Below are 14,560 nucleotides of genomic sequence, written 5' to 3' on the forward strand. Positions count from 1 at the left end.
ACCCAGCGGGGACTGCGGGGCTGCGGGGCCTGGAGCAGGCGACGCTCGCTGTTCCTGGGGGCGACAGTGGCTTCACCTTGCGGGCTGGCCTGCAGACCCCCTGGGGCCCAGCCTAGAGAACAGCAGGCAGGAAGCACCTGTGGTCTCCGAGCTCAGCCAGCAGCAGCCGATGCGCGTCTCCAGCGGAGCCACGCTGGGCACAGGACGGCTGGAGCGTGTCTGAGGTGTGTCAAGCGTGTGCCACCTCAGTAAGAACTCCCCGTCCTCACCGACAACTCATGAGCCCTGGACCCCAACCTCAACGTGCTGTCCGCTGGCACAGCCCAGGGCCCCGTCAGCTCTCCAGAGGGACTCCTGACCCTCTTAAGGGTGACTGGCCCTGAGTGGGCCACAGCTCCACCAGGACTCAGTGCCCCCTCCTACCCCCAGCATAGAACCCAGCGGCACCCAGAGGGTCAGGGAAATCAAGGCTTCCACGAGGCGCCGGCTCCCAACTGCCCCCAGGAGGCCAATGGGTTCGGAGCCCTGGGTGCCCCAGGTGAAGGGGTCAGAGGAGGCATGAATGAGAATGTGGGGGCACCGTGCCCATAAGAATTGCCGTTTATTCCCGGAGTTGCCAAAATCATCACCAAGGATTCACCGAGGGGTGCATGAGGGGACGAGGAGGCTCAAACACTGATTGAGGGGCCAGTCAGGAGTTGGGAGGGAGATGGGTGGGGGGACCCCCCCCGCTGTCCCTCCCCCTTCTAATGCCGTGGGCAGGGGTCCCCCTCTGGCCGCACCCCTCCCCATCCCCAGGTCCAGTTTCTCTCCGGGGAGGCAGGGTCGGGGATGGGGGGGATGGTGTAGTGTGAGTGGGCCCCAGGAGGGGGAAGGACACTGGGGTGGGGGCAGGGGTCCCCCGCTTCACATGCACTCAAAACACTGGTTGCCCAGGGAGCAGGAATGGGGGAAGCCCCCTCCCGCCCTGGATTATAGGAGGAAGGGATTAGTGTTGGGGGCCGGGGGTCCCTGGGGCATCATGGGGGGCAGGCCAGGGCCCCCGCCAAGGGGAGAGATGTACGTCGGTGGTGCTCCAGCGACCGGGGGCACGGGGCTGAGCCGGAGCTGGTTCAGGGTGAGTGTCGCGGGGGGCGCGGGCTGGAAGGGGTTGGTGATGGAGGGGCCGGTGGCCGGGCCTCCTGCAGGGGGAGAGGACAGGGAGCGGAGTTGAGTCAGGGGTCTGCCGGGTGGGCCAGCACCCCTGCTCCCGGGCCACACTCACCGCTCGGCAGGAAGGGGTTGGAGGCCTTGGCTCCTGGCGGCGTGGGGCCTGGCCGGCTCACCAGCGAGTCCAGGTCCACGAGGGCGGCATTGGGCCCCAGGAACGACTCAGGGGTCTTCCGCGTGGGCGGCGTGGGCGTCGGGGCGGCTGCAGGCGGGGGGCTCCCCACAGCCTCGGCCAGAGAGCCCCCGACCCCGCTCATGTCAAAGGCACCGGGACTGCGAGCGGGCACCTCTCCGGCGAGCAGCTCCAGCTCCCCTAAAAGGGGCCGCAGAGTGGGGCTCAGGGGGGAGGCCGCCATGGGGACCCTGAGGAGGCGGCCCCAGAGCCAAACCACGCGGGTGTGAGGCCAAGAGGCCAGGCAGGGAGGACCACCCTCTGACAGCCTCCAGGTCAGGGACCGACCCCGGCGGGCGACAGCAGAACAGCACCGCTTTCGGGAAGCTCACACGACGGGTCACGACCGCCCGGAGGGGACGCGTGGGGGGGCCGTGGCAGGCGCCCACCATCCCAAGAGACTGGGTAATGCGCCGTTAGCGTGAGGCCTGATTTGTTTGTTTCTTTAAGATTTAAGAACCCCGTCTGATACTGAAAGACATGCACACATGTCGCTGAAGAGAAGCCTGGAAGAGTGAGAGCTGCAGACTGGACGGCAACCTGCGGTCAGCCTGGGCGGGGAGAGGCCCTGGTGCCGGGCCGGCTCCCTCCAGAAAGCCTGCTGCCCTCAAAGACGCAGAGAAACCAGGGACCAGACAGAATGTTACCCAGGGCGGGGAGGCGGCCACCATGAAGAGAGCCCCCAACACCATACAGACTCGGGGTCTCACCTCAAGGACAAGCCCAGGGATAACCTGCAGACACAGGGCCAGCCCGGACTCTGGCCGGAAGACAGGCGCTCGGATCTCCAGGAAGAGGGGTGCACGAACGGCCGTGCCCCGGGCCCCAGGACACCAGTGGGCAGGTGAGGAAAGGCGTGCGGTCCCCAGAGTGAGGGGCGGCCATCAGGCCAGTCCAGGCGCCACGCCGCCCGGTAGCCCCCAGAGGCTGCACCGCACTCCAAGAAACATTCCAGGGGGCCAGAGGGCAGCGCTGGGGGAAACTGGAGAAAGGGAATTCTCTGTACGATTTCTGCACCTCTTCTCTAAGTCTGAAGTTATTTGAAAACAAAGTAAGAAGTTCCTCTTTACAGTGGGTGGACGACCAGCTCCACCTCAGTCACGCTGTTACAAGAGCCCTGGGGGCCGGGCCCACCTGGGGGCTGCAGCCATCCTGCTGCGTCTCAACGCTCAAGCGGCCGCCCAGCCTGGAGGACAGGCCTCCTGGGCTTGGGGGGAACACTCACCCGTGCTGCTCCCAGAGGCCGGCAGGGCTGTGCGCAGTCGCTCGAAGTCGGAGAACTCGTCGGGCTCCGTGTCAAACCCCCCGACCGCTGTGGGGTCAGGGTGTGCCCTCAGCTTCCCCAGGGGCCCAGGCGACGTGACTCCTCCCACACTCGAGGCCCAGCCCCCCCGGGCCACCCCCCAGTACCTGCGGTGCCATTGGCGCTGGGCTTGGTACGGGAACCCCCCCAGGGGTCTGAGAAGGCCGGGGCCGGGGCCCAGGGATCGGAGCCTGGGGGTCCGCCGACCGAGGCCCCGCCTGCGTGAGGAAGAAAGGTGAGGGGCTGGCAGCCTACCCCGCCCCCCAAAGCCAGGCAGCCCCGAGGCTTCAGGCCCCTCCCCAGCTGGCCCCTCCCCACGTCCCCACCCTCCAGCCCAGCGACTCACACTGCCAGACGCCCCTTTCTGGCAAAGCCCTCCTCAGCCTTGAGGCCTCCAGAAAACCCCCAGAGGCCCCTGGCCAGGGTGGGGTGAGGGGCCTCGTGCATGCCTCACCCAGCCTCCCACCCCGCCTCCTGCAGCCCCCGCAGCCGCTGGGCACCCACCCCCCAGGGCACCCCAGGACTGCATGCCACGACTGCACGCCACACCCAGGGCCAGGGAGGCAGTGGGCACTCACCGTCTGAGCTCCCCCACGGGTCGGGGGTAGGTCCTTCTCCAGCCGCAGGCGCCGCGGTCCCACCCCAAGGGTCAACCGGGGGCCCCGCGGGGGCAGGCCTCCAGGGGTCCCCGGAGGAGGGTGTAGGAGCCGGCCCACCCCAGGGGTCAGCAGCGGGAGGCACAGCGGGGCCCCCCCAAGGGTCCGAGGTGGGGGCCGCCGCGGGGAGGGCAGCAGCCATGGGCCCTGGGCCCCCCCAGGGATCCGCGGCCTGTGGAGCAGCCGGAGCCGTGAAAACGTCAGCAAGGTCCATGAGGGACGACTGCAGGGAAGAAAGAGACAGAGAGAAAAGGGGGAGTGGGGCCGACCCCGACCCAGAGCGAGGACGCCGGGGAGACAGGACAGCCACGCAGCAAGGAGGGGCAGTGGGAGCCGGGCGTCGAGGTGAGGCGGACCTACCGCCAGGGGACCTCCGAGTGCCCAGAGGACGGGAGCGGGGGCAGACGCCCAGCTGCTTGTTCATCTGCAACGCTCCACCCCGTCCACCTCCCCACCCACCCCGGCCCTCCTCACACCCTAGCCCCTCCGTCCACTCTCCGCACAGCAGTCGGCTGGCCCTGCAACACCACACACCCGCTTCCCACCCAGCCCAGGCCGCTGACCAGTCCACGACGGAGTGAGGACAAGGGCCGCCGCCGCCGCCCTGGGCCCCGCACCCACAGCTCCCCACGCGCGTCCCGGGGGTAGCCCAGCTCGCTCTGGATGGGAGGTGCCCCCACAGACCCTGCACACCCCTTCCCAGGGGCAGAGCAGGCAGGGCAAGGCCGAGACCCTCCTGGGCTGCATCGGACACTGATGAGGCCTCTGGCCAAGGCCGGCCTGGACACGCTCTCCCGCCAGCCCGCCCGTCCCCCCAGGCCCGGCGCCCCCCCAGGCCCGGCGTCCACACTCACCTCCTCCTGGCCCACGGTCTCCCTCTTGCTCTCCTCTATGGCCATCTGCAGCCGCAGGTCGTCCCCACGGCGGATCCGTTCCTCCTATTCCGGCCGGAAGCAGCAGGCAGGCGAGGGGTCAGACTCCGAGCAATGGGGCTGACACTGCACTTCCCACCCCCCCCACCCCCAAACGGACAGCCCCGAACCCTCCCACCCAGACAATGGCGACTGAAAATTAAAATGGGATGCGGACGATGTGTGGGATGGGGTGGGACACGGGGGTCTCAGGCTGGGGCGGGGGGCACGATGACGGGAGGGTGCCGTGCAGGGGACAGGACGGGCCGGGCCGGGCTGCTCTAACAGGCTGGGGAAGCACGGGGCGCCTGACTCCGGGTGTTTTCTGCAAGGAGTGAAGGTGGTGGAGCCCTGGGCTGTGACGGAGAGAGAGATGGGCACCCTCACCACCCCGAGCAGCCACAAGGCATCTGCTTCACGTGCCGGGTATCCTTCCGGGGACCCATTAGACACAAGGTCCCACCGAAAACGCTGCAGCACCAACGTGTGGGGGTGGGGCCCTTCAAGGTGAGAGGAGGCGGGGACCTGGGGAGGGTCTCGGGGGAGCCTCGGGGTGGGGAGGCTGCTCTGACCTTATCGTGCTCCTCGCGGCTCAAACTAAGGGCCAGCTGGAGCTGGACGTCATCCTCGGGGCCGCAGGACGGGGGCTGGGGGAGAGAGAGTGTGAGGGGCCGGGGGAGACGGGGGGGGGGGCCCAGAGGCGGGGAGGGAGAGACGTGCACACACAAGGATGGAGACAGAGAGCCAGGCTCGGACACAGCAAGAGACACACAGACACAGTCCCCGAACTGGTGAAGAACAGCAAAGAGACAAGCCTGGGGTGTTGGGGGGAGCCGGGCTGGGCAGGGCCAGGAAGGCCAAGCACCCGGAGAGGGAAGGGAGCGGGGAAAGACAGGGCCGACGGTGAGCAGAGCAGAGAGACCGGGAGAGGAGGGGCGGGCAGGGGCTGAGGGCGAGGCGTGGAGATGGACGGCAGGACGGAAGCCGGCCCCGCGCCCCCGCCGCCCGGCTGTACCTGGTCGGCCTCCTCCTTGCTCATGGCCAGCGCCAGCTGGAGCTGCAGCTCCTCCTCCCCGCTGCTCTGCGGCCAGGCCTGCTCCGCCTCGGGCGGGGGCCCAGGGCCCACGGCTGCGGAGGAGGCTGAGGGGACACAGGCGCTGAGACCCGGACGCAAGAGGGGACCCCACGGCCCAGGCAGCCAGGCTGGCAGAGTCTGAAACCCCCCAACTCCCCTCGGGCCTGGCCTCCCTCCCCCAAGATCCCTAGTGGGACCCAGACCCCAGGCTCCACGGTCCGGGACGGGGTGTGGTGTGCACGCAAACCCACGGAGGGGTGCGGCGGCCCCACCTGCAGGAAGGACGGGGTCAAGGAAGGACAGCCCTGGTGGCGCAGGACAAAAGCCTGCTGATAAAGAGGGCAGGCCCTGGGGAACCTCGGAGCACCGGGTCAGAGGTGCCTTGTGGCCTGTCTCGGGGCCCCATCTCAGGCCCCAGGGGGACGGAGGGCCTTCCTCCCTGGTCCCCAGGCGGGAAAGCTCCCAACAGCCCCCAGTGGGGAGCCTGGAGCCTCGGTCTCCAGGGCTGGGGCCCTCGGCTGGATGCTGGGGGAGGAGCGGCCTGCACACCTGGCCCCGGCCCCATCCCGAGACAAGGGGCGGATGAGGAAAGGAGGGAGAGAAGACATGGGCCCAGACGGGAGGGAGCGCCCAGCCTTCCCCAACGGGCCAGGGAGCGCTCACCAGCGCACATTGCCTCTCCATCCTGACCACCTACCAAGACGCCACCTCCATCACCTGGAAACTGCTCTGGCCTCCTACAAGGTCCCGCCTCCCCAGCCCCCCAGCCCCACCCCACCCCCGTCTGAGAGCTGCCGGGCCCACCTCTCGGCATTACTCCCATCTCTACCCTTCCCGCTTCAAACGCACAGACGGCTTCCACCTGCGCTCACGACACCACTTGGGGAATGTCTCTACCTTTGACACCCACCCGGTCCCAGCATAAAAGGTCTTTCCCAGGAGCACTCAGGATCTGCCCACCCATGTATAAAACTGAAAGCTTCCCGACACAGCTGGACCTCCCATCGTGGAGGACGCCCTTTCACCTCGTGCTCCTCGTCGCTGGTCGCCACCCAGCACCTACACTTCCTCCAACTCCAGCTGAGTCCCCCTCGCCACCGCTCTGGCCCTCCTCCGTCCTGTGCAGCCACCTAGGGCCTCAGCCCCCTGCCCTCTGCCTGAGCACAGCTCCCGTGGTGGCTGCAACCTCCTGCAGACCGCGCGCTCCCTCTCGGGCACGGGCTGCCCCCAGACAGACTGGAGGGAGCACGCAGGTGAAGGGCGCAGGCAGCGGACGGGCCCGGACACCCTGGCTCACCCGTGGCAGTCTGCGCCAGCTTCTCCTTGGTCTTGAGCGCGTGGGCACGCTCCTCCCGCAGCCGGTCCTCGTCGCGCAGCAGGGCCACCAGCTGCTTGGCCTTCTCGCGCACGTTCACACCCTGGTCCTTGCCGTCGCGGTCCACGTACTGGAAGTCCTTCAGCGTCTGCACGGCGTACATGTTCTCCTTGCACTGCTGCGACACGCGCTCCGAGCCCGTCTTGATGAGGTACTCCATCAGCGTCATGGCCTGCAGGGGGGACGACGCACCGTCACCCGAGGCCCAGCCCACCCACGCCCTCCGCGGCACGAGCTGCCACCGGGATGGGCCTTGAAAACACCACGTGGGGTGGCCGAAGCCAGGCCCCAAAGAGCAGAGTGTGTGAGGGTCCACTCACAGGAGATGTACGGGCGGGCAAACCCACAAACTGGGCCCGGGGACTTGGGGGGGACTCTCAGTGGGATCGGGAGATCCCCCCTTCTGTCTGGGGGCACGAAAACATTCTGGAACTAGGTGGGGTGATGGCTGCACAACATCGTGAATGTGCTTAACGCCACCAAGCTGTGCACTTTAAAAGGGTGAACTGTGTGTCACGTGACCTACGCATATCTCAATAAACACCCGGAAAGGGGAGACGGCCAGTGCATCACCGCAGCCCGCGTGGGGATCACCAAGCGAGCGGTGCAGACGCTGCTCTGTTCATTAAAACGAAGATCTAAGGTCCCATGGCTGGAAGGCAGCTTGTTAGGTCCCGCTCAGGATGCCCAGTGCACGACGCACCCACCCGCTTTCTCTAGCACCCTGTGAGTCTGCAAAGTGTCATCCCAAGCATAAAGTTTCACAACGCCCCGGCCAATCTGAAGACAATGGCGGAGGAGGGAGACCCCGTGCCATGCCGGCAGGGCCCGTCCAGGCCTGGGCGCTCTGAGGGAGGGCCACGCCGGCAGGGAGGAAGGAACACCCTTTGGGATCTTCTGCATTTTATGACATGGGAACAAATTCCCTTTTCAGCAAGGTTTAATGGAAAATACCCCCCTACTCCCCACCCCAGGCAAGGCCTTTGTGGTCTGCAGAGCCTGGACTCCAGGCGGTCTGGGGAGTGAGGCGAGGGGTCCTGGCCCGTTTCAGGCTCTGTGGGAGGCCATGGCCACTGTCCTCAGGAAAGGGGCACACCTTAGATTTTGCAGGTGACACCAGGGGCCTCCCAGGATTCCCAGACCCACCCAGGGCTCCTAGGTCTAGAGCAGAACAAAACAGAGAGGGAGGGGCAGGCCACCCCGGGAAGCTGTCTGAACCGCAGCGGAATCCGCCAGGGTCACATCTCCTCAGCCTCCCCAGGGAGCTTGACCTGTATCTGGCATGGGTCCTGAAGGTGTGTTGACACTATTCACCTCTGTAATTAGAGATTAGTCTTTAACTGACCGAGAGATGTTTACGCCTTAGAGGAGAATGGAAAGAAGTAAAACCACCTCCGCGTGTGGAAGGCTCCAGAACTCCTGGGCCAACGGTGCTTGGGAATTCAGAATTTTCCCGGGTTCACGCCATAAAGACTGCACCCACCACTTGTAACAGAAGTCCCCCAGAGGAGGGTGACCCCAACGGCTGCACTCTGGGGGACCCTCAAATGCCGGATAAACAACCTCACCCCAGTCCAGACGGGGCCTTGGTGCCAAATGACTTGAAAACTTTCGTTTTCAGAGCTCTGGGGACTTCGGAACTGCAGTTTAAAGACTATGAACATGGAAATAACCCAAACACCCCACAGGGGGGAAAAGCACACGTACGAGCCGGGGCGTGTTCATATGACAGGAGCCCCCCCCCACAGCCACGTACACGAACGAGTGACTGCTCCACACGTCAACCCCCCAGACGTGACGGCGAACAAAGACAAAAGACAGCAGGCACCAAGGATCACAGGCCACAGGACTCCACGCCTGGAACAATCTCGGCAGACGGAAGGCCGGGCACGGTGCCTCCTGGGGACACATACTCTATCTCCACCTGGGCAGTGGCTACAAAGGGGTGCACAAACCTAAGAGCCAGCTGGGCTGTGAACTCAGAACATGCGCCTCGATGGAAGACATCACAGGTTTCCAAAACGGCCTGGTCCAGGATGTCCCGGGCCACCAGAACACGAGCATCAGCTTAAACAGGGGTCAGCAAGCTTTCTCTGTAAAGGGCTGGGTGATAAACCCGCCAGCATTTCAGGCATGCACTCCCGGTCCTGAGAGCTCAGCCCTGCACCAGGCCACGTGTGAGAAAGCTTTACTTACAAACATAGGCGGAGGACCAGGTGTGACACGTGGGCTGTAGTTTACTGAGCCCTATTTTCAAAAATAAAGACTGAGACCCTGCACTCCTCAGCGAAGTCAGGTGACACAACCCGGAGTCAGGAGGGTGGGCTCGGGGACGCCCCTCTCAGCCCCACCACGGCGAGGGCGGCCCTGAACCTCTGCGCCTCAGTTCCCTCACTTGGAAGAATTACCACTGCTGCTCTCTGCCCACAGGCACCGGTCACAAAAAACCTGCCACCTGTGGCCTCTCAGGACTCAACTCCCCTCACACACCGGCCCGGCCCCCTCCCCCCGACCTCACACAAAGGCTCCCCAGCTCCCCCACCCTTTCCCTTCACAAGAAATGACTCAATTGAATCCAAGACCCAAGCGTGGCTTGTAGGGAGGAGCGTGGAAAGGAGCCAGAGCAAACGGGCCTCAGATCCCGGCTGGAACGTAAGCGGCGCCACCTCTCCAGGCCTCAGGCTCCTCGTCCTGGAACCCCCGGGGACCCACCCCAGACTCCAGAGGACAGACATGCTCCAGTCTGCATCCACGAGGCCAGGGGCCTCACCCATCTTGCCCACCGCCACATACAGAGCAGGCCCTCAACTGCCATTTTACCGAAGGAACAGCGACAAATGGACTCACCAACACCCCTGGACCCCAAGAGTCGGACTCTCCCACAGAGGGAGGTCCCGGGACTGGCCTGAGGCCGCAGTGCTGGGGGTGGGTCCTCGCCACCTGCCCTAGCCCAGGCCCTTTACCACTTCTTCTTTTTTTTTTTTTTTTTTTGCGATACGCGGGCCTCCCACTGTTGTGGCCTCTCCCGTTGTGGAGCACAGGCTCCGGACGCGCAGGCTCCGCGGCATGTGGGATCTTCCTGGACCGGGGCACGAACCCGTGTCCCCTGCATCGGCAGGCAGACTCTCAACCACTGCGCCACCAGGGAAGCTCCCTTTACCACTTCTTGACCTACCTTGGGACGCCAGGCCCCAGGTCCCCAGAACAGCAGTCAAACGAGAAACCCACCCACTGAGCGCTGCCTGCAGCTGAGTTCCCTTTACCCAAAGCCTGTGGGCTGTCCTTCCGTCTGTTCACTGGATCAGGGCGTGTGCGTGTATCACTGGGGGCACTTTAGCCACATTTATCAAAATAGCACAGGCACATGCCCAGAAATTCCAGTTCTGGAAAATGGCAAACGCACACGGACATTCATGGCTGTCTTGTTTGTAAAAGCAGAACATTGCAAACAACTTAAAAATCCAGCACCAGGTAGCTGACTACATTAATTATGACCAACCCAGACAGGAGACAGGAAATTGTTTAAAAAAAAAGAAAGAGTGACAAATCTTTGTTGTCCTGATGAGAAATGATCCCTGACACGTATGCTTGTTTTCCTTTTTAAAAGTAGGGTGTGACTTACACACGGTAAAATTCACTGTTCCTTACACGTTGCTTTGCGTTCTGGTAACTGCATACGGCCACGGGACCACCGCTGCAACAAGGATACAGAGCCAGTCCGTGGCCCCCAAAACTCCCCGGAGCTGCCCACCTGCCTGGACCTCCACGCACAGATTACCACAGAGGACAGAAGCTGGGGACACGGCCGCCTCTAAGGGAGGGGCGGACACTGGGCACCCACTTAGGCCTTCTAAGCGGATCAGTCTTGAGAATGTGCCGCTTTTTCAAAAACCACAAGGCCCAAAATTCTTTGCTGCCTTCACTGAACAAGAAAAAGATTTACATAACTTACGTAAAGACACAGAACTCCAGCTCCTCATGGAAACCAGGAAGGCGGCGCGACTCTGGGCGCCCCTTGGTGGGCACGCCCCCACCCAGCTCTGCGCCCCGCACTGACCTTGTAGACGTGCCGCCAGTTCTTGCCGTGGTCGTTGAGCCGCTTCCAGATCATGCTCATGATCTCCGAGAAGGCGACGACGTTGTAGGTGAGGTCGGCAATCTCAGACATGAGGGAGCTGGACGGGCCCCAGGGGTCGTTGCTCGTGGCCTCTCGAACCTTGATCTCGGCCTCCGAGTAGTTGTGGACGATGTTCTTCATCTGGCGCCGCAGTGAGGAGGTCGACATGGTGGCTGGCGGTGGGGAGGGGGGCGGGCCCCCCCGGAGCGTGCAGAGACGGGGCGGCGGGAGGAGGGAGGCCGCGGCAGGCACTGGCAGGTCACCGCATCTGGGGAAAGGAGAGGACCTTTGGGAACACAAGCGGGATCTGCGGCCACCCGGCTCCCCGCTGCCCGCGGGGTGAGGCCCAGGTCCCCACTGCGGCCTGCGAGGCCCTGGCCCTGGTTCACCTCTGCCTTCGTCAGCCCAGCCACCTTTCAGCTCCTCAGTCGAGCCCAGCTCCTTCCTGCCAGGCTCAGCGACGCAGAGCGTGCCGTGGCAGGCCACAGGCCTGAAGGAGGCACGCCCCAGTCCACACTTGCCCGCCTGGCACTTCCCGCACCGCAGTTCTCTCCTCTGTGAGATGGGGCTTCATTCGGAGTCCAGAAAACTGGAATGAGGCTGCGGCGCAGGAAGCGCGCTATCCACGTGGGTGGTGTCACGAGACAGTCACCCTGCTCTTCCTCCCCTCACGAGGTCCTCGCAGTCAGCCGCGGGCGCCGCTGGAACACCCCACCCCAACACCACAGCCACCATTCCCCAAGGGGCCTCGTCGGTAGGCTCACTCGCCCTGGTGATTTTCTACTCGTTTGTCTGACTCTGTGGCTGAGGCCGCCCTGAGAGCCCCATGGGGGCAGAGACCACGTTTGTCTGGACGTGGCTTTTCCCATCAGAGGAGCTGACCCGGAAGAGCCATTCAATAAGCCGTGCAGGAAGGAAGGGAAGGAGGGAGGGCAGGAAAGACCTCTGGAGCCGGGGTGAGGGGGGCAGAACCCCCTGCAGGAACAAGGACACACAGGGAGGAGGCCGACAGAGGGAGCAGAGACAGACAGGAGGGGGTATGCCAGGGGGGGCGAGGTGTCCCAACGGGGAGGCTCGGGAGGAGAGATAAGGAACAAGCCCGCTGGCTAGGCCCCAGCTTCGTGCCAGGCACTCCTGGAGCACGAGACATCCATTATCTCACTTAACACTGCGGGCGGGGTTCTAACAGCTGAGGAAGCAGGGGCTCACAGTAGGTGAAACAACCCAGCCAAGGTCACACGCTACGCATGGCGGCGCAGACTCCACCCCAGGCCACCTTGGGCTCCAGAACATTCTCTTTTAAGTTAACCTGTGCCCAGAGGAGAGTGATGGGAAAGAAACAGAAAAGAGGAGAAGGGGATCAGGCCAGTGAGGCCCGTCACAGCAAGCACTCACACAGCCCTTGCCCGGTGCCAGGCGTGCTCGAGTGCCTTACACACGGTAACTCCGTTCATCCCCATGGCGCCGTGATTCACAAACACCTCACAGGGGAGGAACCCAAGGCACAGGCCTCACCTCCGGAGCAGCCCGGCTGCAGAGCAGGCTCTGACCACACCGTCCACAACCTTTCCAGCATGCTAGCCACAGGCAGAGACCTACGGAGATCGCCTACAACCTGAGTCCCAGGGGAGGCGGCTGGCCCCTGCCTTGAACACAGGAGAGCAGGCACTTGGAGACAGATGTGAACAGCTGAAAAGGGATGGCCAGGGTGCCAAGACAGACCCAGCCAGACACACTAAGACGAAGAGCTGATCTGATACCTAACAGCAGGAGACTGAAAGGAAAGGGAAAGAGAGAGAAGAAAAAGAGGCACAAAGAAAGCTCGGCAGACAAAGACGCGAGAAACAGATAAAGAAACGTGGGAAGAGGGTGAGGCAGGCTGGCAACGAGAAAAGACGGAGACCCTGAAATGAAACGCGGCAGTAACCTGGGGCAGGGAAGTAAGCGACAAGAAAAATGGAGAAGAACACGAACTCTGGGTCCAAAGTCTGGCCTCCCTGAGATTCAGTTTGCTCAACTCTGAAATGAAGGAAAAGATTCCACCCGGCAGAACCGTTGATTAAATACAATGGATACATAAAGTTTTTGGCACTGCGCCCCGTGGGTAGTAGTTCAATAACGCTGGCTACTATTATTGTCAGAGAAAGAAACAGATCTATTTCCAAAAGGGTGGCCATCAGAAAATGTGCTATCTTAACATCGTGTGTTTATATTAACGGGCATTAGAAAATATATTCAATCTTCACAGCAAAACTAAAACTTCACAGATACTGCTTAAAACAAGCCTACATTTTTCAAAATTGCTTAGCCCAAAGAGAATTACTAGATCGAATAAAAGACAAATCATACGGCAAAATTCTCCAAAGGGTAATCAGATATCAAACGATATCAAACGTCACCTGTGTGGAACAAAAAAATCTACAAATAATAATGGAAATCAGAGCTCCCAGCAGTTAACTACACACTTACTACACGCCAGGATTAGGCACTTAAAAGCATCACCTCCGTTATTAGGCAAAGCTGCCCTATTACGCAGGACACATAAACACACTAATTTTAAAGACTAGGAAACTAAGGTTTGGTGATAAATCACCTGACAAATCTTACAGGCTCGCAAAAAGTGGGCCTCTGATTCCAGAGCCGGGTTCTTCACCAAAACTAACTCAAGAACCTGGGGGAAGGGGCAGGCCCTAGACCAAGCGACAGACCCGCGGAGAGGGACTCGGGCTTGGAGGACACAGGTACCAGGACAAAAATGAGATGGGAAGACGGTGGGGAGAGATGCACAGAGACTAGAGACACCTGGCGAACGGAGACACCAACATTAATCCTGACCCTCAGACGCCAAAACGTGACAGAAAGGCAGAACGAGACCGGGACAGACACACGGAGACAAATGCTTTGCAAAAACGCCGAAACAGACACGGACACGAGCACAAGCGAGGCCCGCGGGAGGCAGCGGCGCTGACACACAGACACAGGCAGACGCGGGAGAGACGGAAAGCCGCGGGCGGCGCAGGCCGGCCGGGTGCAGACACACAAAGGCCGCGGAGACGCCCGAGCGCGCCCGCCCCCCGCGCCCCGGCCCGCGCTCACCTCGGCCCCCTCACGCCGCGCTCCAGGGGGTCATGGCGGGCAGCCCCCTGCCCCCGCTCGGCCTCGGTGTCGCGGGGCGCGCGCCGAGCCGCGAACGGCGGACGCGGAGCCGCGCTCGGGCGCACGCGCGGACGCACGGAGGGCCACGCCGACGGCCCCGCCGCCCCGGCGCCCAGGAGGGGCGCGGAGAGCCGGGCGGGGGAGGGGAGCCGCCGAGCGGACGGGAAGCAACCAAAGGAGGCGACGGACCGGAAGCGGAAATGGCCGCGCGACCCGCCCAGCCGCCCCGTCTGCGGCGAGCCTGCGCAGTGGCTACTTCCGAGGACACGCTCTCCCGTGTGCCGTCACTTCCGGCGCGCGGGAGGCGTCGCCAGGAGCCACTTGCCTCATCTCCGCCCGCCTCCGCGAAGCCCCGGGGACGCGCACGGAGAGGCGGGGCGCAGCGAGGGGTCGGGCAGCGAGGTCGGCCGAAGGTGAAGAGACCACGTCGTCGTCCCCAGACCGCCCCCCGCGCGGTAGCCCCAGGCCCGCTAGCCCATGCCCCACCGCGGTGCCTTAGGACGATCTGAACTCCTGCGCCCACAAGGCCAGCCGGATGCCCCCCTCCCTTCATGCGGGGGCCCGTCCACTGCACCCTCCTCCCCGG

The 14,560-nt window shown here is 63.3% G+C and overlaps 1 protein-coding gene across 3 annotated transcripts; it reads right to left on the reverse strand.

Annotated features, from left to right (window-relative positions):
- Window positions 1–577: 577 nt before the first annotated feature.
- Window positions 578–14,174, reverse strand: EPN1 (epsin 1). 3 transcript variants are annotated; one of them, XM_060083735.1, is made up of 11 exons: window positions 13,915–14,174; window positions 10,759–11,086; window positions 6,624–6,873; window positions 5,267–5,391; window positions 4,824–4,898; window positions 4,195–4,278; window positions 3,263–3,563; window positions 2,792–2,902; window positions 2,607–2,693; window positions 1,265–1,522; window positions 578–1,181 (listed from the first exon to the last, which is right to left on the reverse strand). In XM_060083735.1, the coding sequence occupies exons 2-11, from the start codon at window positions 10,984–10,986 to the stop codon at window positions 973–975; spliced, it is 1,728 nt and encodes a 575-aa protein (XP_059939718.1). In that variant the 5' UTR covers window positions 10,987–11,086; window positions 13,915–14,174; the 3' UTR covers window positions 578–972. The 3 variants fall into 3 exon arrangements, with proteins under 3 accessions (XP_059939718.1, XP_059939720.1, XP_059939717.1); XM_060083737.1 differs by lacking the exon at window positions 13,915–14,174 and adding an exon at window positions 12,334–12,387; XM_060083734.1 differs by lacking the exon at window positions 13,915–14,174 and having other exon boundaries at window positions 2,607–2,672; window positions 10,759–11,026.
- Between the last annotated feature and the right edge of the window lie 386 nt (window positions 14,175–14,560).

The sequence above is a fragment of the Mesoplodon densirostris genome, chromosome 19, assembly GCF_025265405.1.
Source record: "Mesoplodon densirostris isolate mMesDen1 chromosome 19, mMesDen1 primary haplotype, whole genome shotgun sequence".
Taxonomy (NCBI): domain Eukaryota; kingdom Metazoa; phylum Chordata; class Mammalia; order Artiodactyla; family Ziphiidae; genus Mesoplodon; species Mesoplodon densirostris.